At 38.1% G+C, this 23217-nt stretch overlaps 1 protein-coding gene across 5 annotated transcripts; it reads left to right on the top strand.

Moving 5' to 3' along the window:
* Positions 1-7033: 7033 nt before the first annotated feature.
* On the top strand, positions 7034-23017 carry ZCCHC9 (zinc finger CCHC-type containing 9). Of its 5 annotated transcripts, none has more exons than XR_002328450.2 (7): positions 7058-7165; positions 10387-10760; positions 16532-16682; positions 17812-17904; positions 19259-19327; positions 21439-21828; positions 22649-23017. XR_002328450.2 is itself a non-coding variant. In XM_021007710.2 (7 exons), exons 3-7 carry the CDS (start codon positions 10404-10406, stop codon positions 21555-21557), a joined length of 789 nt encoding a protein of 262 aa, XP_020863369.2. In that variant the 5' UTR covers positions 7071-7165; positions 7704-7731; positions 10387-10403; the 3' UTR covers positions 21558-22602. The 5 variants fall into 5 exon arrangements, 4 of the variants coding, with proteins under 4 accessions (XP_020863388.1, XP_020863369.2, XP_020863374.2 ...); XM_021007710.2 differs by lacking the exon at positions 22649-23017 and adding an exon at positions 7704-7731 and having other exon boundaries at positions 7071-7165; positions 21439-22602; XM_021007729.2 differs by lacking the exon at positions 22649-23017 and having other exon boundaries at positions 7034-7165; positions 21439-22602.
* Positions 23018-23217: the final 200 nt, after the last annotated feature.

Raw genomic sequence — 23217 nt, 5'->3', positions numbered from 1 at the left:
ACAGCAATTATAATATTTTAATAAAAATAAATGGGAAGGGATGAAATAAAAAGGAATCCCAAGAAATAAAAAATTGCATACAAATGCTATTTTTACATTAGCAACAATAATTTTGCCAAGAATGTTTTAGAGGTAGGTTTGAATTGACCAAAAAAACAAAAAACAAAACCAAAAACCCAACAACAAACTTTATATTTTATTGTTATTCATTCCTTATGGAGATCCACAGATCTATGCACCTGAAACTTTTGACTTACTTATTCAGTTCCTAATTATTAGTAAGAATTCTGGATGGAAAACAATGCGAAGATGTACTTATGAGAGAATATATACCTTCATTTAATCATGGAAGCAACTTGTTCAGTTTACCTTTTTTAAGAATACCAGAAAGCCAAGTTTTAGTTACAAGCTCCCTCTTGTGGTATAAACAGAATAACAAATTAAATTGGAAGGAACCTGGAGGCTTTCTAGTCCAACCATACATGGTAAATCCCTTCTAAAAGATTCCCAGCAATTGGTTAGGTAGCTTTTGCCTGAAGATACATAGTGATAGGTAAACATATTGCCTTCTAGAACAGGTCATTCCACATTGCAACAGTTGTAATTTTTAATAAATTTTCCCTTTACGTTGAGGGTAAGTCATCCTCTGCAGTTTCCACCTAGTTGGTTGCATCTCGTTTTGCCCTCTGGGAGCAATGAAAACAAATCTAATCTTTCTTCCAAAAGACAGCCTGCCATATATTTTAAAACAGCTCTTCCCCATCCCTCAAGTCTTCTTTTCTTCTGGCTAAATATCCCTAGTTCTATCAACTGATTACCCTATGGTACATTTTCAAGGCCCCTCAATACCCCGGTCATAAATTTCCATATAGAAGCTCTCCAACTTGTTAACACTGTTCTTAAAACATGGAATTCAGAATCGAATATAATACTCCAGGTGTAGTCTGGTCAGGGCAGAGTACAGGCATATCGAGGAGATATTGTGGGTTCAATTTCAGACCATCGCAATAAAATTAATATTGAAATAAAGTGAGTCACACTAATTTTTTTGTTTTTGGTTTGCATATAAAAATTATGTTTATACTATACTGTAGTCTATTAAGCGTGCAATAGTATTATGTCTAAAAAACAATGTACATACCTTAATTAAAAATACTTTACTGCTAAAAATGCTAACCATCATCTGAGCCTTCAGTGAGTTGGAATCTTTTTGCTGGTGGAGCGTCTTGTCTCATTGTTGGTAGCTGCTGACTGATCAGGGTGATGGATGCTGAAGGCTGGGGTGGCTGTGGCAATTTCTTAAAATAAAACAGCAATGAGGTGTGCTGTATTGATTGTCTCTTCCTTTTATTTGAACACTTAGAGATCACTGTAGAGTTATTAATTGGCCTAATTTCAATATTGTTGTGTCTCAGGGAATAGGGAGGCCTGAGGAGAGGGAGAGAGACAGGAATAGCTGGTAAGTAGAGCAGTGAGAACACACGCAACATTTATTGATTAAGTTGGCCATCTTATATGGGCTCAGTTCATGTAGCCCCAAAACAATTACAATAGTAACATCAAAGATCACCGATCACCATAACATGAAATAATAATGAAAAATTTGAAACGTTACAGGAATTACCAACATGTAATACAAGAGATGTGAGCACATGTCATTGAAAAACTGGTGCCAATAGACTTGCCCGACACAGGGTTGCCATAAATCTTCAATTTGTAAAAAATTCAATATCCGTGAAGCACAATAAAGTGAAGTATGTCTGTACCTCAGCACTATAAACTCCCATCATCTTGAACACTCTGCCTCTTTTAACATGTGCTAATAGCATAGCTTTTGTGGGTGCCATGTCACATCATCAACTCATACTGAGTTTGCAGCCCACTTCAGATATTTTTTACGCGAATAGTACTGTCTAGCCATACTTCCCCCATCTCATACTTGTGAAGCTGATATTTTTCAACATAAGTGTAGGTTTTTACATTTAGTTTAATCTTATTCTATTCACTCACTACTCAAGCCCGTCTAGATCTTTTTGGATTTTCTCATCTCCCCCTGCTTTGTGTCATCTGCAAATTTTATAAACATGTCATCTATGTCCTCATCAATAAAAATAATAAATAGCACAAAGCCAAGGAGAGAATCTAGGGACACTCAACTAAACATCTCTCTTTAAAGTATATAATGTCACGTGTGACTTCTTTTCAGGTCTGATTATTCAAACAGTTTTGAATCAACCTAAATGCACTATAGCCAGGGGTGTGTTGGAACCAGCTCCAACGTCTAATTGTTAAATTTTCAGTGCGAAAGTTTACACCTCAGAAATCAGCAAACATTACAAATCAGAGCTTGAATGATCATTTAAGACTTAAGAAACTGATGGAGAAAATGTTAATAATGCCGATTAAACTTAACAGTATGTTGAGCTTTTCATCTTAGAGAACAATGTGATAAATATTCACCAGCTCACTCCTGTGTATAAGCCCACATCATTTCATCTGGTTCACAGGAAGGGTTAGTCAATCAGTGTTCATTAAGCACTTAATAAGTACTTATTAATGTGCCAAGTACTGTGCTAGGGTTACACAGAAAGTGTGTGGGGGGGGTCCCTCCCCTCAGGGAGCTTACAGTGTGAGAGGAATACAATGTGCAAACAAATAAGTACATACAAGAGTCATACAGAGAAGGTGGAAGGTCACCTTAGAGGAAAAAGTTCTAGCAGCTGGAGTGACCAGGAGAGACCTCCTGAAAAAAAAAAAAAGAAAAGAAAAAATGAAGTGGTGTTTAAGCTGAGTTTTAAAGAAAGCCAGCTTTCCACTTTCTATCTGCAGCTCTGCTTGGTTCGAACACCAAGGAACAGAATTCTCTTCCCCACCTCCCTCTTCCCTCTTTCCACTTTCTTGTGTGTTGTCTTCCCCCATTATTTTATAAGCTGCTTGAGAGCAGGGATTGCCTTTCGTTTTCTTAGCACAGTGCCTGGCACGTAGTAGGTGCTTAATAAATGTTTATTGTACTACATGGTACTGTATGGTATGATATGGTATGGTATGGTACTGTAGCCAAGAATTGGAATTCCAAGAGGCAGAGGTGAGGAGGAAGAGTATTCCTGGCATGAGAGGAAGTCAATGCAAAGCAATGATGAATTCAAGTAGATCAGTATAACTGGAATTTAAGAGTTGATGGAGGTTAAGTAATGTGTAAAAGAAGGAAGATGTCAGGTTATTAAGCACACAACAGACTTCATCTTATGCTTTGCTGACAACTGGGTAAGAAACATCTATAGCACTGGCATCAAACTCAAATAGAAACAGGACCACTATACCATACATAAGGAATGTGTGCTGCTTTAATCTGGTTCTGAGCCTGTGCTTGACCCCTGGATACACAGCATTTCTTAGACCTACCTATGGAATAACCCTGTCATGAAAGGAATTGATACTATTTTAGTATCCCATTCTTGATGAAACCACACTAGCTCTTAGTGATCACCATTTGCCTTTATAGATGTTCACAAATAATTCCTTTAACAATACATTCTAAACATTTTCCCAGGAATCAATCAAGCTCAACAGCCTATTATAGTTTGAAGCCACTACTCCTTCCCTTCTTCCTTAAAAAAAAAATGCGATATTTGCCCTTTTACAGCCTTGTGGCAACTCTTCAGTTCTCTGTCATCTTTCTGAGATCACTAGTAAGGGCTCAGCAGTCACATCTCCCAGTTCTTTAAATACCCTGGCACCTAGTTTTTCAAGGTTGATTGACTTCAAGTCATTGAGGGCAGAAAGTAGTGTCTTCAGATCTTTACTTATTTTAGCTTACAACTACCTGTTAATCATTTTCATCCTTTTCTAGAAAGGGATCATTATCCTTTTTTTTTTCTTTCACAACTGTAGCTGGAAAAAAATCCTTTTTTATTGTTCTCAGCATCACCAGCAGTCAGCTTATCTCTAATACTCTTGACACTGCTCTTATAAAATCTTGGCATACCTTTTCATTCATTCTTAACTGCTCTCTCACTTCCATCTTCTGAAATCCAATTTAAAGTTCCCATTGCATCCATGTGAATCTCTTTAGACAACTTCCCCTTTTTTCCTCATTGGAATCGGTGTACATCTTGGACTTTCATTCTTGAGGGCTTCCTGTTCCTCTTGGGTCCTTACTTCAAGTGCATCATAAAACCTTAGAAGATCCTCACTGAAACTTTCATTTGACAAATATTACATGTCTGTCCTGTCCTCCAGATCAAAATAATAAGTCTGTTTCTATCAATTAACTAATAATTGTTTAAATGACTGTGCACAGAACAGAGATGCTATTTTCTGGTCTACCTCAAGACCACGCTTTTCTCTTTTCTTCTGGCAATAATCGACATTTGCCCAGTGTTTTACATACATGAGTCTTACTCTGTGAAATAAGGTACCACAATCAGTTTTACCTCCATTCTACAGTTGAAGAAAGTGACGCTCATAGAAATGAAGTGATTTAAATACCTATGATCAAACTGCTAGTAAGTATCTAGGAAGGACATGAACCTAGGTCTTCTGACTCCAGGGCAGCATTCTACCTCACACCACCTTTTGGAAGGGGCATGGCTGTAAGAAATGTTTTTACAAAGGAAGAATAGACAGGATTGGATAACTAGCAATGTGGGGCAAAAAGGAAGAGTTATTAATTTCAAGGTTTCAAGCCTAGGGAATTTGATAAAAATACAATGCACCCCAAACTTGATAAACTGTAGAACCCTGACAAAAATTAATAAGTCCAGAAGATCATTTAGTTTTGAGGGGCCCATGGTGGGGAGAAGGAGGAGTTTCAGCAGCCAAGAAAACATAATGAAGGAACTTTCCACTGTTGAAGAAAAGCTTAAATTTTGCCCTTACATAATTTATATCTAACTGCTAACTGTGGTACTATTTGAATTTCAGATAGCATGAGCTCTTTGTGAGTGGGGATTGTTTCATTAATTCAGATCAGATAGGCAGTGCCTCCCAGACTACCAGTCCTTTTTCCAGACCAGCTCTCAGAGCCAATAGCCAGGATCAAAGGTGTCAACCACAAGCGACACTCCTAAGTGCAGCTCAAATCAGATTAAAATGTAATTGGGAAATATTTAACAAATAAATAAAAATACAATACCACTATGGCAGCTAGGTGTCAAAGTGGATCAAGCAAAGGGCCTGGAGTCAGGAAGACCTGAGTTCAAATCCAGCCTCAGGAACACACTAGCTGTGTGACCCTGGGTAAGTCACTTAATCATGTTTACCTCAGGTTCCTCATCTGTAAAATTTGCTATAGAAGGAAACGGCAAATCTCTCCAGTATCTTTGCTAAGAAAGCCCCAAATGCGGTTAAGAAGAGCCAGACATGACTGAAACAACTGAACAATAACAGTGCAATACAACAGATAATGTTAATATGTGATTTTTAAAGTCATTATATGGCCAATAGGGATACTTATATACAGTTTAGTGGCTCTGTTTCTATTTGAGTTTGGTACCACTAATTCAGGGAAACAACTGCTGGGAAGGGGGTCAGCCATACTCACCAACTGTCAACCAATTACCATGCACAGGGCAGACAAGCCTGCCTATATAAAGCCACAAGGCAGCATATTCTGGGCAAATAAAACCACCACCACCATCTTGACCACAATCTCCCCTCAGGCTGTTGGAGAAAGCCTGGGACCCTGAACTTGAGTGTTTGAAATAGCATTGTTTCTTTCCCAGTGCCCTCAGCTATCATCCTGAGTAAATCCTTACAGAGATGCAGCCACTGCTCCTGCAGGTACCATAGCCACAGCTACAGAGGACCCACTTGTCACTAAAGTCCTTGGCACTTTCAAATAGTTCAACGTCAAGAAGCGATATGATTTTATCAGTGTGAGTGACATTAAAGCATTAGCATCTGATTTACTGCTGCCCCTTAAGGACCATAGGACTTATCATTTGATACAGCTAAAACCTTCCCTGTGACTTGTCTCCCCCAACAGAACCTGAAGTTCTTGGGAGCAGAAGCTGTCTTGCTTTTTCTCTTTATATCCCCAGAGCTTAGTAAGCACTTTTAATGCCTCTTCCTCTCCCTTTCCTTCTGCCTCCCCTTCTTTCCCCCATTCATTTCTCCCTCTCTCTTTCCCTCCTTCCTTCTTGCTTTCTTCCTCCTTCCCTCCTTCCTTGTATTCATGCCCCCAGTGCCCAGCACAGCGCCTGCACTAAGTTACTATTAGTTAATGGATGACACTTCTAGAGGCTAAGCTTGCCTCTACCGTGCTAGGTTGAAGCGTGGGATAGTTTCTGGAGGTACAGACTGGAAGGCTACCAAAGCGTGGTAGGAGCAAGGCCACTGCAAGGTACCCACTTAGACCTGGTCTCTTTCCAAACCACAACAGGCCCCATGACAGTCCCAGCAAAAGCACCTTGAGCTCTGATGAAGCCTTCTCAGAAGGATGTCTTTAAATGCTTAAAAAAGATATTTACAAAGGTAAAGGTAATTTAGAAAGGTTTGAGTATTACAAAGGTAACAATGGAACCGAAATAATTATCAAAATACTTTTTTAAAAGTTCATGAGTTTGGTCCCCCCCCCATACTTTAAGGAATGGATCATTTCTTTCCCTTCCAACACCACTCTGGCACTGCTTTAAATCTTGTATGTTTGAAAAAGAAATATGACGACCACAGGCTAGCCTTCTTTTAAAAAACAAAAACAAACAAAAAGACCACAGCGCTACTCCAAACAAGCTCATTCTCGCCATCAAGAACTGCCTGGTTATCAATCAATCACCCGCATTTATTGTGCTCTTATTGTGTACCAGGTAGGGTGCTCAGTACTAGGGATACGGAGAGCACCCGTCACCGCGCTGGTCTTTCATTTATACTCGCGGTCACCGCCCTGTTGGGGGAGGACGCCCCGCAGACATTATGAGAGAAAGCCGCATGCGCGAGGCTGGACGCCAGCTCAAAGCTCCCCCCGCCCACCATGACGCCAGGCTCGAAGCGTAGCGCGAGGCGACTCTAGGGGGCAGTAGTCGCCGGAAGTGACAGTGCGGGGCTGTTTGGGGTTTGGATTTCCTCTTCCGGGTGCTTCGTGAGCGCTTTCTGGTGTTACTTTCCGTTGCTCAGTGGCAGCTGTGGGTGACCTCGCTCCGAGAGGGGCACGTCCGTGTTGTTGCAGGTGAGGAGGGTCCGCGCACGCCGGGGGATGAGTGTGTGTGTGGCTGGGAGCGGAGGAAACTCGAGGCTCCTTAGCCCCCCCACTACCTGCCCCCAGCTCCCACCCCGGGCGGCCTCCCGTTTCCCATAGGCCTCTGCGGGCGGGCGCGAGGCGGGCCAGGCCGCGTGTTCCGCCCCCCCCCCCGCCCCGGCAGGTTGGAGGGGCTTCCCGAAGGAGCGCGCGGAGGTGGGGGCTGGAGGTGATTAGTAGAGGGAGGGCTTTTAGGCTTTTTACGGGCTTCACCCATCGGGGATCTTGGGCTGGAGGGTAAGTCCCTTTTGCCTTCTCAGTGCCTCAGTTTTCCCCCATCTGTTAAAAGGTGGGCTTTGACCAAGTGACGTCCAAGGGCCCTTTGGACTCCAGGCCGAGCCCTTCAAACCCCCAGCCCCAGGAATCCTAGGGTGCGGTTCTGACAACCCTGGGTCGAACTGGGTTCTTGGGGTCATCGATTTAGGGCTGGAAAAGGGATCTCAAAAGACCCTCTCATCCTTCATTCTAGGTTAAGCGACTTGCCCAAGGTCACACGGGTAAGTGACAGAGGCGAGATTTGAAACCGCGGAATTACACCAGTCACAGCCCCCGTGAGCACCAGCCCCCTGCTCAGCTGGACCCTCCTCCTCATTTTCCTTATCTGTAAAATGGGGAGATGAGGGTTGGCCTCCTTTTGCAGCAAGTGTCTGTGGCAGATAGGACTCACCCTAACTCGCAAGATAGTTGATGTTTGAAGACACTCTCTATACCAGAATCTCGTGATTCAGACCCTGGTTGGATGTTAATTGACGTGTCCTAGTCCTGGAAAGGAAGCCTCAGACCTGGAACTGAGAGTAGCACTGTGGTGACCTGGGAATGCAGTGCCTTTCAACAGAAAACTGGTAGTGTTCCTAAGGAAAACTATCACTGGAGTTTGCTAAATAGCCTCCCGCTACATACTAAATCACAAAGCTCTTTTTTTTTTTTAAGGCAATTGGTGTTAAGTGATTTGCCTAGGGTCACACAGCTAGTAAGTGTGAAGGGTTTGGTTGGAGGCCAGATTTGAACTCAGGTCCTCCTGACTTCAGGGCCTGAGCTCTATCCACTGTGCCACCTAGCTGCCCCAAAGCTCTGTTTTGATTGTTTCCCTTTGCTTTCTCCATTTCAGTGCCCCTTGAATCATATAAAAGCACAAATACCAAAGTCTGTGTGGTACGTGAATTGACATTATTAAATTGCTTATCTCTTCTGACCTTATTATGTGTCAGTATCATAAAAATAATTTATCAGAAGAGGAAGGCTTTCATTGCCTTAGATGGATTCTCTAAGCAGAGTTGTTTTTTTGGGGTTGTTTTTTTTAGGCAGTTGGGGTTAAGTGACTTGCCCAGGGTCACACAGCTAGTAACTGTCAAGTGTTTGGTCTGAGGCCAGATTTGAACTCAGGTCCTCCTGACTGCAGGGCCGTTATTCTATCTACTGCACCACCCAGCTGCCCCTCTAAACAGAGATTTTAAAGTGTATGTGTGTGTATCTGTGTCTTTGTGTCTATGTCCGTGTCTGTGTTTTCAGACTGAGTCCCCCTATCTTACCCAGACTAGAAGTTTAGGCACTACCCAGGGGACTTGATTCTACTACTTTTTAAGTTCAGGGTCTTTGACCTCTTATTCCAACCTGAGCCCCTTAATCACTCCTCTCCCTTTATGTCTCCCCTTCTCTACCCCCTTACCACATTGATGCCAGACTTAGTATGAACACTGCCATTGATTCTAGGGCACTGCTGCTCAGAACTCTTGTGTTCAAGAGACACCCATCTCCAACTCCCTGGATAACTGTTAACAGGGATTCTTAACATTTTTTGTGTCACCCAGTCTGGTGAAGCCTATGGGTTCCTTCTCAGAATAATGTTTTTAAAAGCATAAAAAAATGCATAGGATTAAGAGGAAACCAAATTATCTTGAAATAGAGTTGTCAAAATATATTTGAAAATAAAAACCTATCACAAGTTCATGGTTCGTAGATTTGATATATGGATTATTTAAGAGAAAAAGAATTGGAGTTGTGTAAGATGGGAAGGCAAGAAGGAGGCTGGGTTTGTATTGCTGTGGCTATTCCCTCTGATGGAGTCACAGCCTTTTAAAGATTTCAAAGTAGAAATAGCTTACAGTTATATAATGCTATGAGTTGCTGTTTTGATGGCCTATGTGTTTTAGAATGTAAGGTCTTAGCAAGAGCTGTGGTTTTAATATGATGTAGTGCCCAGAATGGTGTTTCATAGAAGAATTATTCATTTAAAATGAGTATAAGATCATGTGTCAACACATCATGGCATAGTGAACCAGCTTCAGAGACTGGAAGATAAAGGATGTGGTTTCAAGTTCTGCATCTGACATATTCCAGCTATGTGATCCAGGGCAAGTCACTTAACTTCAAGGTCTCTAGGTGACTCTCTTAAAACAGCAAGTTGCAGAGAAGGTGGCAGCGTTTTGGAAGAGTGTACCTACATGGAAGTTCACTATTCCAGTAAGATCCCAGGTCTTATAGGGATATGAATCCCTATAAGATTGTGTGAACTTTTGATTAACTTGTCATAAGCTTTTGATCTTGAATAAGCAAATTCTTGGGTCAACAGGGAGGAATGATTTGTCAGCAGAGAACAGATGATTTAAGAAAGATTTTATTTGCTCAGATTTATAAATCCACAGGGGAGATTTGCAATAATGAGCTTGAGATTAAAGGACAAGAGCTCTGTACATAGTCAAGTCTGCCCTATGAACTAATTCCTCAAAATTCAAATTGCAGCAAGAAAATGGGAGAAAGACATGTGTGACTTACAGACAAGAAGAACAAATAGCTAGAAAAGATGACTTACTAATTACTGTTATGGTTTTTCTTTGTTGAAACAATTTGGGATCTTGAGAGTACTTTCAACTCTGAACTAGTAATTGAATAGGCTTATATTCCTTATATTGGTGTGATAGGTACAGTTTTTTTTTGCAGAGGCTAAATTTGTATTGCAAACTTGTATCTATGCATTGTAATACATGTTTATATCTGAATTCACCCTGTGAGTAAAGTTTTTTAGTTATTATGACTTTTAATATGTTATTAACAATATTACCAGGGTAAGAAACTATACATAATGTAATATGTGGATCATTTTTAAAGTGAAGATTGATCAACCACATTTTGTTTTGTTTTTTTAATTTGGTAAGGTACCTTGGTTGAGACCATGACCAGGTGGGCACGAACCAACACAGCACATAATAAGAGGGCTTTGAAAGCAACATCATGGGAAGATATGAAGGAGGGCTCTACAGAGAGAGAGACCCGAAATCTACAAAAGGATAAACACTTTCATTCTAGTGGTCTCTCCCTTAAGAATGATGCACCCCAATCAAAAAACAAAAAGAAAACATCTTACACCAATCAAGATGTAAATGGCTTCATGGAATATCTAAGACAGAATGGGAAGGTGACAGCAGCAGATAGCCTGGAAATAAGAGAAGAAATAGCAACTGCCCTCAAAAAAGATAGTCGCCGAGAAGGAAGGAGATTGAAGAGACAAAAAATAAAGAAAAATGCCCAGGTAGGATCATCTGTGTTTGCTTTCTTTTGGTTCTTACTAGCCATAATCTGTTTTTATACTATTATCACAGCATTCATATTTGTATATACTTCAGTACTTTTGTGATCCATGACCTCATTGGTTTGAGTACTTCATTCACCGGTCTAGATCAGCATGTCTGTTACTTCTCATCTGCTCTAATTCTTTTTTCTTCTCTGTTTTATTTATCTACTTCTTATAATTTATTTATTTATTATTTATTTTTGGTTTTCAGCATTTGCTGTTATAAGATTTTTGAGTTCTAAATTTCTCCCCCTCCCCAAGACAGCATGCAATCTGATATAGACTATACATGTACAATCATATTAAACATATTTCCGTATTAATCTTGTTGTGAAAGAACAATCAGAGCAAAAAAGAAAAACCACAAGAAAGAAGAAAACAAAACAACAACGAAAAGAGAAACTAGTATGCTTCGATCTGCACTCAGACTCCATAGTTCTTTCTCTGGATGTGGATAGTATTTTCCATCATGAGTCTTGGAATTGTCTTAGAAATTCCAATTTAGATCATTATATTGCTGAGAAGAAATAAGTCTATCAAAGTCAGTCATTGCACAATGTTGCTGTTACTGTGTAGTGTTCACCTGGTTCTGCTCACTTCATTCCATCTGCTGTAATTCTTGTTCTTTCCATAGAACGTCATATATTTACTAGCACTGTATAAATCTAATGTCAGTATTTATTAGATTTATTCGCCATAGTTCAAGGTGCAACTTATAGGATACTTGTACAGCTTAAGATAATAAATACTTTTTAAATGATGTAACTATAAAAAATAGTGTCTGAATTATTTGGAACTTTTGTCACCAGCAGAATTCCTTTTGAAAGTATGATGTTGAAGATCATGGGTTCTCCTCTCACTTGAAACATGTACCAGAGGGCAGCATAGTCCTGTGGAGCTTTAATGCCAACTCTGCAATTAGCTGATGTATTTGTTAGGTTGTCTTTCCTGTTCTTCAGTTTTTTTATGTTTTGTCAAACTGTTTTCAAGCAAAACAATATTTTCTCATCATGGCTTCTTGTTCAAAAAATACTAATAATTTAGACCTTCCTTGAAGCAAAGTGTCACATATTACGTTATATACAAGGATGTGATGCCCAGTAGGTTTGATATTTCATGCAGGCATAATTCTTGCACTTCTTATGGTAACAGTTAAGTGCTTTAAAATCTCATTATACAAATGAGAAAACTAAGGACAGAGAAGGCACCATAAGATGTCATACTAGTTAGTTGCAGAGTTGGCATTAGAACTCTGTAGACTTCTGTTGTGCTCATTATATATATCAATTGAAAACCTTATTCTACGTTATACTTTTTTGAATAATATTTTCCCCAATTACATGTAAAAAATTTTCAGCATTCATTTTTAAGATTTTACAATCCAGATTCTATCCCTTCCCTCTTCCTCCCCTGAGATGGTAAGCATGTTATGAAAGAAAAAACAGGCACCCCCCCCAAAAAAAAGTGAAAAATAGTATGCTTCAGTCTGCATTCAGACTACCCATCAGTTCTTTCTCTGGATCTACATTATACTTTGAAAGGGACTTCTGCCAGTGGCACGATATTGATTTTTAGAAGACTTGAGCATATCTGATACACCATATGTAAAGGTACAGATGATGCTTTCTTTTCATGGCTTCTTGTCCTATAAGTACTTATCACTTAGACTTACTTGAATTGCAGTAAACTTCCAAAATGCCTTATATAAGATTAGGCTTTTCTGTAATTTATTAAACCTGCTATTTCTGTTATATTTTCTAAAGGTAGAGAGGTTATATCCAGGCATCTTGAATTAGCGTAATAGTCAGGGTAAGTAAGAGTTAAAGTTTGAGAGTCCATTAGTGTAATCTTGGTTAAAGTCTCTTCAGCTTTCTGGGTTTTGGTTTCTTCAACTGTAAAATCAAGAAGATGGGTCTTACATGATCATTCAGGTCTCTTCCACCTCTAAAATGTAAGGCGTTCCATGATGTTAGAAAGTTTCTTATAACTGTATTTAGAGATGACACCTAAGAAACTATTTCCCAAATGGGCAGATTTGAATAGAGAATTGTAAGCACTTTCTCTTATCGTTTGTTGTTGTTCACTCATTTTAGTTGAATCTGACTCTTCGTGACCCCATTTGGGGTTTTCTTTGGCAAAGATACTGGGATGGTTTGCCATTTCCTTCGTCAGATGATTTTACAGATGAGGTAACTGAGGCAAACACAGTTAATTGACTTGCCCAGGGTCATATAGCTAGTAAGTATCTGGGGCCAAATTTGAACTCATGAAGATGAGTCTTCCTGACTCTAGGCCCTGCACTCGATCTACTATGTCACCTAGCTGCCCTCTTTTATAATTAGGGTAGATAAAACCCATTATTTTTAAAACAAATTTAAAAAATCTAATTCATATTACATTTCAAATGTTTTTTATAAAAAGGGATGTACAGTTTCAAAATAAAGCTTGGACATATAATATGAGCATTAAAACTTAACTTTACACTAAACTTAAAACAATATGTTTATATAACCTTTTATAAATAGTGCATGGCTCTTGTCATCTATGCCCATTAATAGCGTTCTTCATAGTTCATAACAGGGTCAGTATTTCTATGCTATAGAACATGGGTCTGCAGCCTGTAGCCTTCAGGCTAAATCCTACCAGATGCCTGCCTGTTTTTGTATGATTCATTAGCTAAGATTGACTTTTGTATTTTTAAATAAAGTTTCATAGTATTTTAAAATGTAAAATTCTTAGTTCAGATTGTACAAAAACAGGCACCTGGTATGATTTGGCCCTTGGACATAGTATGCTGACCCCTGGTATAGAATATTCTTCTCTAACACCAAGTGTGATAAATTTTAATGCTGAGAGTGAAGCCATTCAAGAAATTAATGTTTGCTGATGAAGTTTTAAAGGTCATGTCATCTAAGCACCTGTATTCATCAAGAATCTGAATATGTTGAAGTGACAACCTAGCTTTAAGCAGCAGCCACTTTTGCAGTTGTACAAAGGTGTTTTTTCCCCCAGTGAACTAATTCATTCTATATTGAGAAGTCATTGGGGAACTGAAAAGTAAGAAAGCTCATCTTTTCCAGTTTGAATAAACAGGAAAAAGAAATGAAGACTGAGTTAGCTACATAATCCAAGGCAGTTTTTGATGTTCCTTTTTTTGCACTTGACTAAATTTTTATTTTGGATTAAACTTCTGATTTTATTGCTACAGCCAGCTTGTAGTGAGGAAGAATCTTCTATCAGTGAAGGTCACCACCTGTTCTGCAATTTAGTCGTCTTAGAGAGTAGCCTGGGGCGCTAAAGGGTTAAGTGACTTGACCAGTGTTACACAGCCAGCATGTGTCAGAGTCAGAACTTAAACGCAATCACTCAATCAGTAAACATTAAGTGCCTACTCTGTGCCAGGCATTGTGCTAAGCACTGGGGATGCAAAAAAAAAAAAAGAAAGGCAAAAGACTGTCCCTGAGCTTACAGTCTGATGGGGGAATCTTGATTGATTCTTGATGATCAAGGTCTTCTTGATTCCAAGAGTGGCTCTATGTCCGCTACATCACTTGGACTTTATTTTACTTTGATTTCTAAAATTCCACATTTCATATTTATATCTAAAATAATTTTTTAAAATTCACATGCAAATTTAGTGATGTTTGTTGCTGTGGACTGAATGATATGGAGATAGCAGAGTGCAATGAAGAAAAGGCTGAGCTTAGCCATGGAACTTGAGTTCAGTGCCTAGTTCTGCTACTTATTACCTGTGTGACCTAGGACAAATCAATTAATCTTTCTGGGCCTTAGTTACCTCTTCTGTAAAATGAGGAGTTGGACTAATATCCCTTCCTGCTGTAGAGCATCAAACCTATGGATAAGCTTCTTGTTTTTGTCCTTGTGAGTATGAGGGGAAAAAAAATATCCTTTCTTTGTTACGTTGGAGAATATGTGCCTCCCAAGAAACAATCATTCCATTTTCTTTAATAGTTATAAGATTAATTTATTAAATATAAAAATAAAACACTATTTTGAAATGTATAATGTATATCTTCTAAAAATGAAAACCTGTGCCTCTTTCTGAGTTGTGATGAGCATGTATTAAGGTTGTATCATACTATAATAATATACTTTAAGGGAAAACATGATTAAATTAAGTCGTCTTGACTAGTAATTTGAATCATAATTCACTTTGATTTGATTTAAATCAAATCCATGCTAGTTAGATGAAAGTTACAAATGTTGTGAATGCAGATTTTTAGGCTAATATATATGTCCTACAGTGAATTCAGATTTCTACCAACACCACGTCCATCACTGAATAATCTCAGCTTCATTGATTGCAGCTTTTTGCAGGATCTTTTGTATCCTTTTCTCTGAGACTCATGAGTAGGACACTTTGAGGATTAAAATTTTACAAGCATTCTGAGAACCTTTAAAGGGGCATTATGACATATTTCAATCTATAATAATTGCTTTATGATTTACAGAGCTTTACTTTAATGTCATCTAATGTAATTCTTGTAACTCCCCTGTGACGCGGATGATAAAAATGTTCTTATCCAATAGTATGATCATAGATGAGGAAACTGAGGCTTTAAGAGGGTGAGTGACTTGCCCAAGGTTATGTCCCTGGCAAGTGGTGACATCAGCATGCAAACCCAATCTTCTGAGTCCAAGTCAAATGGTGTTCCAGTGTACCATGCTGATTATTTTATCAAGTTGAGGTTTATGAAAAAGAAGTTAGATAGTAAATTAGACATGAGAATGGACAAGTTTTTAACGTATCACTGACAGCAAAGAATACTGTCATTTGGTAAAGTTAGTGTTGGGTTGGGTTTCTTTTAAACATTTTTGTTACATTTTGAGTTCTGAGTTGTCCCCCTCACTTCCTCCCAACCCCACATTAAAGAAGACCAACATTTGATATAGATATATGTGTGGAACTATACAGTACATTCTTCCATTTATCAGTTCTTTCTCTGGAGGTAGATAGCATTTTCCTTCATAAGGCCTTCATAATTGATTTGAATGATCATATTACTGAAAATAGCTTAATCATTCACAGTTACTCTTTGAACAGTATTGCTGTTGTCATATGCAATGTTCTCTTGGTTCTGCTTGCTTCAGTCTGCATTATTCATGCAAGTCTTTCCATATTTTTCTAAAACTAGTCTGTTCATCATTTCTTTTTTATATAAATTTAATATTTTCCCCCAATTACATGTAAAAAGAGTTTTTAACATTCTTTTAAAAAATTTTTGAGTTCTAAATTCTCTCCCCCCCCATTGAAAAGGTAAATAATTTTATGTAGGTTATACATGTGTAGTCATGCAAAACATTTTCATGTTAGTCATGTAGTGAAAGAAAACACAGACAAAAAAAAACCCCAATAAAAACAAAGAAAAGGTATTCTTCAATCTGCATTCAGATTCCATCAGTTCTTTCTCTAGATAGCATTTTTCATCATAAGTCCTCCAAAATTGTCTTCAACCCTTGTATTGCTGAGAATAGCTAAGTCATTCACAGTTGATCATCATACAGTATTGTCATTACTGTATACAACGTTCTCCTGGTTCTGCTCATTTCACTTTGCATCAATTCATGTAAGTCTTTCCAGGTTTTTCTGAGAGCATCCTGCTCATCATTAGCACAATCTGCTCATCATTTCTTTAAGCAAAGTAGTATTCCTTCAGTTAGTGTTGATTTTAAAAATTTAAGAACTTAACATATCTTTATCTTCTCAGGTTTGTTATCATTGCAGAAAGCAAGGCCATGGAGTTGCAGACTGCCCTGCTGTCCTCGAGAGTCAAGATATGGGCACTGGAATCTGCTACCGATGTGGGTCCACTGAACATGAAATAACCAAATGCAAAGCCAAAGTAGATCCAGCTATGGGTGTGTCTTTTCACTTATTTTTTTCCCCCCAATTAGTAAAAAGAGACAGGGGGCAGGCATGGTGGTGCACGGCTGTAATCACAGCTACTGGGGGAGGCTGAGGCTAGTGGATCATTTCAGTTCCGGAATTTTGAGCTGTAGTAGGGCTGCAGCCGATCGAGTGCCCACAATAAGTCCAGAACCAATACAATGAGCCCTTGGTAGAGGGCAGCCATGATGCTGCTTAGGGAGCCCAAGTCAGAAATGGAGTGACCAAAGCAAATAAAGAGGTCAGGGCTCCGATGCTGAACTGCAGTAGAGTTGGATTTTTGAGTGACTGCTATATTTTCAGCCTGAGGGAAATAGACCCAGTCTCACAAAAGAGGCGGGTGGTAGGATGGAGAAGACAGATGTTTCCATACTGGTTTTTTGATGATCAAAATTTAATTCTTGCCATGTACTTTGAAAATATAATTATTAACTGGGCATGGTGGTGCACACTTGTGGTCCCTGTTCTCAGGGAGGGTGAGTCTGGTGGGTCACTCAAGCTTGAGAACTTCTGAACTGATGGACCAGCTAGGTGTTCACACCAAGTCCTTCACCCAAGTCCTGTACCAGTATGGTGAGCCCTTAGGAGCAAAGGTGTGTGACCAGGCTGCCTAGGAAGTATCGAGCCAGATCAGGTCAGAAATGGAGCAGGTCAGTGCTCCTGCACTGATTAGTAGTGACATGAGGCCCTTGAGTAACCCCTGAGTTTCCAGCTTGGGTGAGGTAGAGAGAGACCCATTTCCCCATTCCCCCAAAGTAATTATTCAGCTGAATAAGTCACACATTTTTTACATGACCAGTATAGGAATTTGTTCTGCATAAAATAACTATGTTTATTTGTTATAACTATTTCTTTTTCCTTTTTCTTTTTTTCAGTCATGAGGGGGAGGTGGGAGGAAGAAAAAATAAATGCTTGATAATTTTTTAAAATTATGTATAAAATTATTTTTGAGCATGAGTTAATAAATTTGTCATGAATGTCCTAAATGAACCAAACACTGAAATAATTTTGCTTCCATGCAAAATACTTCTAAATAATGCCAGATTATCTGTAATAGGCATTTATGAACATGAATAAGACAAGAAATATTTATCTTTATAGGAGAATTTCCTTTTGCAAAATGTTTCATTTGTGGAGAGATGGGACACCTGTCTAGATCTTGTCCTGATAATCCTAAAGGACTTTATGCTGAAGGTGAGAACTATTTTTGGACATGAAATAGGACAAATGTTCATAAAAAGTTAGAATATAACTTTCCTTTTGATAAGAACATTTTAGTGGTTTGCAAACCCTTAGAAGGTCAGTTCTTTTCTGTAATATATATGCTATAAGCAGGAAATATGCTTTCCTTCATATATTAATAAATTCTATGCAAAGCAGCCAGAGCATATATATCAACATTTTTTTGTATACTTTGCCATAATTTGTGACAGTTATCATGTAGACTTTTACTTTTCAGTGTAGTAATAAACTGCAGAGGCAAACTGTATCTGTCGGCTAATGTTAGATTTTTTTCCCATGAGCGTACTCTTGTGGTTTCATGTACACAAATCTTTCACTCCTTAAAAGTAGACATAGGTTTTCCTTTTTAGGAAGTTTACACAAATGTTTGGTTTTTGATGATTGTTTTAGCCAAGTTAAGATAAAGTGTGTATCTTGTGAAAAATGTGTGGAGTACAGTCACTTTTTAACATTACAGGAATTTGATTTATCAGTGTTTATCACTTTAGTTTTTGTAAATGTTAATATATTTCATCTAAATGGTTTTGGAATTGACTCATATTTATACTTTCAATTACTCATGATTAAACCACCTCACCACATCTTTCAATAATGGAGATGAAACCTGAGATGGTTAAAGCGTTGCTCTCATGGTTATTCATCCATAAAATAATCCTGCAGATACAAGACCACTGTGTCTAAGACACAGGTGATGGACACCTCTCCTTTTATCCTATGGATTGCACTTGGTCTCTCTACCAACTAGAAGCTGAGTATTCCTTGACTTCTGTCTCTTCTTCCACAATTTCTAATCAAAAGTGAGAGTGGTTGTGGTTGAATGTAGGGGTTTTCCTCCCCTATAAAAGGCCAGATTTCTAAAGGTTTTACAGAAGATCCCACAGAACAGATAATGAAACATAACTTGCCACTCAGGGCAGAGAGGTAGGGGACTACCAGGATGGTACATTATACTCATTGTCAGATGTAGTCAAAGTTAAGGTTGTTTTTGCTTAATTGTTTTTCTTTGTCACTTGAAAGAATTCATGTGTGTGTAGGGGGTTTAAAATGATCAGTACAAAGACAGAAAGCAATCACTTTATGTATATGTTTGTATGTATATGTTCACATACACATTATATACACATACTGTGAATATATACACATGTATATATGAATACAACACACATATATATCTTGTAATACAATCAACTTATGAGGTAGATAGGAGCACCTCTTTTCTGTATGCAAGACAGACTTTGACAATGCTTTGTAAAATTAATAGTTATCCAGAGGTAAGGTGGATTGAATTTTTTTGTTCTTTCAACAGGTGGTGGTTGTAGACTTTGTGGTTCTGTGGAACATTTTAAGAAAGATTGCCCTGAAAATCAGAATTCAGGTGAGATCTCATTTAAAGTTCCGTATTTTCTTTGGTGCTCTCTGTTATTGGTAGCTGCCATTCAGAGACAATGGAAATTTAAATGACACCATAATTTCCTACAAACATGTCTTAATCTCTTGCCAATAAATCTTAACTCATGAATCTTTTCTATTACTGTAGTTGTTATCGTTGTATGTGTATATCAATGTCCATTGAACTAATTAATTAATTAGCTCTTTTCTAGTACTTCAAATGGGAGGGCTAACTAAGTAAATAGAATTGAATTGTGCTTTTTCTGAAAAGAACTTTACCTTGAAATACAAAGGAAAGCATAAAGTTTTACGTTTTAAACGTCAGTTTCCCTTGACTTTTCTCATAATTTTTTCAGTAGTTGAGTTTAGAAGAAGTCTCTTGAAGATTAACGACTTAGGACTGTAATGAACACTCTCTTGACCCACACAGCCAAAGCAAAGAATATTCTAGTTAATAGTTAACTTTTTAAAAAATAATTCAGAAGGCATTTCAAAATCTCTGCCAGTTTGTAGATGTTTCCACTGACTAGAATCCCAAATGAACCATCTTTTGCTATATACGCCAGCCTTGCTGATGGCCACAGGTACTTTCTCATAGATTTTCAGTTTTCCTCATACTAATTTTGACACTGAATGGTTGCATGGAATTAGGGCTAGCTGTTCTGAAAGTTACAAACCATTTGGTTATGAATGTCAGTGGAGAGTTAAGATCATCGAAATTCCTATATGAATAAAATCCTCATTTTAATGCAAGTACTTTTCTTTCCATTTTATCATAGCTTAAAAGGTTGACAGATTGATTGGCATGGCTGTCAAATCTTTATTTGGTCATCCTTTGGTAGAGATAATAAAATAAACCAAGAAATCCCAGATATTATAATGAAAAAAGGACAAGTGGGATACCTATCTAAAACCCTGTATAGTTTAAAACTCCTTGTACTTGTGGATTGTGAAGAACTTTGCAAGAATCTATTGGAAAGTTGAATTCTTTCATTAACTTATTCACAGTCACCTAAAACTTAAAATCCCTGGCATTACTTAAGGCAATGTATTGATTTCCTAAGAAAAAATTCGAGTAAAAAAATACAAGAGTAAAAATAAGATCTCCAGGGTTCCTGAGTTTGAGGTGTTTTATGTAAACCTGGAAGCAGAGACTTTGAGTAAATAGTCTGAGTGCTAAAATAGTAAGGCTCCTCTTTAAGTACATATATTATCAATGATTGTCTTACTGATTATAAGACCAGTCCTTGTCAATCCTGAAAGCCAGCAAGTGCTACCTGTGGCAAGACTTTTATGAAAGGGACAGGAGACTTTTCATAGCGTGTTTGTATAGAATAGGAAGCGCCTAGTGCTGCTTGTGAAGGGAAGCAGGTCAGCATCATCACAGCCTAGGCATCCTTTCTGTAGTCAAAATGTAGTTATAGGTTCTATCTAGTCCCCCTTCTTCAGAAGGTTCTTGGAACCCCAAATATTAAACAATGAAGACTTTGTGACTTTAAAAAAACCAAAACCATAATACTGCCTAAATATGTCTGCTAGCCCCTTACCACTCCCCCAGCTCCTGAAAATGCATTTAATCTTTATAACCTGGGCACCTCTTCACAGTCGAGTCTGGAGGAAAGCGAGACTCTACTACATCTTCAGCCGTGAGATTAAAATGATGAAGTGGAATGTGAATTCTCCCTCCTGGGAGGATCGCCACTTCCAGAATGACAGGAATGACAAGCAGATGGTGTATAATTTCACAGGTGGAATCTTGTGCATTTAAAACTGATGCTTCATAAGCCTTGCTGTTTACAGACTCTAGGAATTCATTGACTCACTAATGATGAACTCTGAGAAAGAAGAAAGAGCCTTCTCATCAATTTGTGCAATGCAAAGTAGTTGCTGCATTTCCCTAATTGGGAAGAGAAATTGCCTGTGGTACTCTGAAATCAAGAGTTATAATCAATTACAGAAATGCACACTTTCCTTTAGCAATGGAGTCTTCCCGCCTTGTGATTATTCATGTCAAAGCTAGTTACTTTACTAAGTCTGTGAAGCTCCCAATAGCTGTCTTCATTGTTCTTTTTTTTCCCTTTTTTCCTTCTTTTACAGATAACATGGTCACAGTTGGTCGTTGGACTGAAGGGATGAGTGCAGATTATGAAGAAATTTTGAAGGCTCCTATACCACAAAAACCGAAAAAATTAGTAGCCAAGGTTGTTAACTTTTGATAGCAGACAGATATAACACCTTATAGTTTTATAGTTTGAGAACAGTCTGAATGTGACAGAATTCCTTTTCTGGAGTTTTGTGGACTGAAACACTCATGAAACACTCAAAAACAAGCATTTGATGCTTAAATTGGTATTCTGGGGGAAACCTAGTTCTTAACAAAACAGCACCTGCAAAGCATGAATGATATCAGTTGATAAGAATCTTGCTTTCTCAAAAATAATAAAATAATTTGAACAGTCAAAAAAACAAGACCTTCTGCATATGGAGGTGAGCTTTTTATATTTTTATAAAAGTTACATTTCTTTATGTAATTTATTTGAGTACAATGGTATTTTAAGAGCTCAGATTTTTTTAGTATCCTAAAATTTATTCTGCTTTTGAATATTTAATAAAAATGACTCTTCCTATTTTGTACCTGTTGCCTTAAAACATCATTCCCAACTAAATTTGCTCTTCATCTGTTTGCCTATGTCATTGCATTCTGTGTCTTTGGAAACAAGATTCTTCACAAAAATGGAAATTGATCCCTTTTGGAAAAGGGGGAGGGATTATTACTTCTATTTTGGTTTTACTTAGAGGCACAGAATCATAATTAACTTAAACAGAACTGAAGTCTACTAGCATCTGTCCCCATTGCTCCTTGTCCTTGATTTTGGTGAGAGAAATTCTAGCAAAGGTCCAGGTGGACAGTTTTTTGTTGTATGGAGCAAATGGAGTATAAAACTGAGCAGTGTGAGCATGTATTTAGATGAGTCAGGGTGAGATGGAAGCAACGCCATGATGGAGTTAGAACACTAATCAGGGAGACATTAGATCCTTTGTTTTATTTGATGAATACATGCATACTTAATATATACATTTCACAAGACATAACTCTGCTATTGTACTGTATAATAGAGTGACTCGGGTGTATTGTGTATTTCATTTGAGATTTTTACCTGATTGGATACATTTATAACTAAAGGAAACAGCTGTGATTAGTTACTGCAGCTTTGCTAGCAAAATATTTACCAAATAAAAAAAGAGATACTTTTCACTGTTGTCATGTCTGGGGAACTGAATAATGTTGGTGTTTTTTTTTTAACAGGCTTCACTGTTTTCTTTCTGGAGTGAAATAAAAACACAAGGACAGCAAATATAATTCAATATCTAAGGGCTTAAAGAATTGGATACCTTTAAAAAAAAAAGGTATAATCTGATGCAATTGGATTGGGATTAGCAGCAGCCACCTTGGGAACTAAACACTCAAATTTGCTTTACCTGCCATGGAAGGAGCAGAATACTCTTGTGTCACGTGAAGCTGTGTATTTATTTAGCTGCCCCTCTTGTCCCTGTACATTTTCTTGTGCAGTCCTCAGGGCAGAATCTCCTCTTCTTTTCTGGTGGCCCCTTCGTTTACATTTTTAGGTAATCTTGACCCTTGGTTGTAAAATAAAGTTACTTTGCAGATGCCAAATATCTCATTTTGAAATGATGAATCTCAGATTTTAAAAAATGACTATTCTTAGGAATTCTGACAGGCCCTGAATAATGTGTATCTCTTGAAAGGAACTGTAGGTGAATGATAAAAGGCCCAGTGTCTCTCCAATGCTAAGTGTGCTTAGCCCAGGCCTCCTGAAGAAAGGGGCAATAATGCATTATCATTTGTTTCTTACT

This window comes from Phascolarctos cinereus, unplaced genomic scaffold, assembly GCF_003287225.1.
Source record: "Phascolarctos cinereus isolate Bilbo 61053 unplaced genomic scaffold, phaCin_HiC Scaffold_4;HRSCAF=312, whole genome shotgun sequence".
NCBI lineage: Eukaryota > Metazoa > Chordata > Mammalia > Diprotodontia > Phascolarctidae > Phascolarctos > Phascolarctos cinereus.
This window is presented reverse-complemented; position numbering and strand designations above follow the sequence as displayed.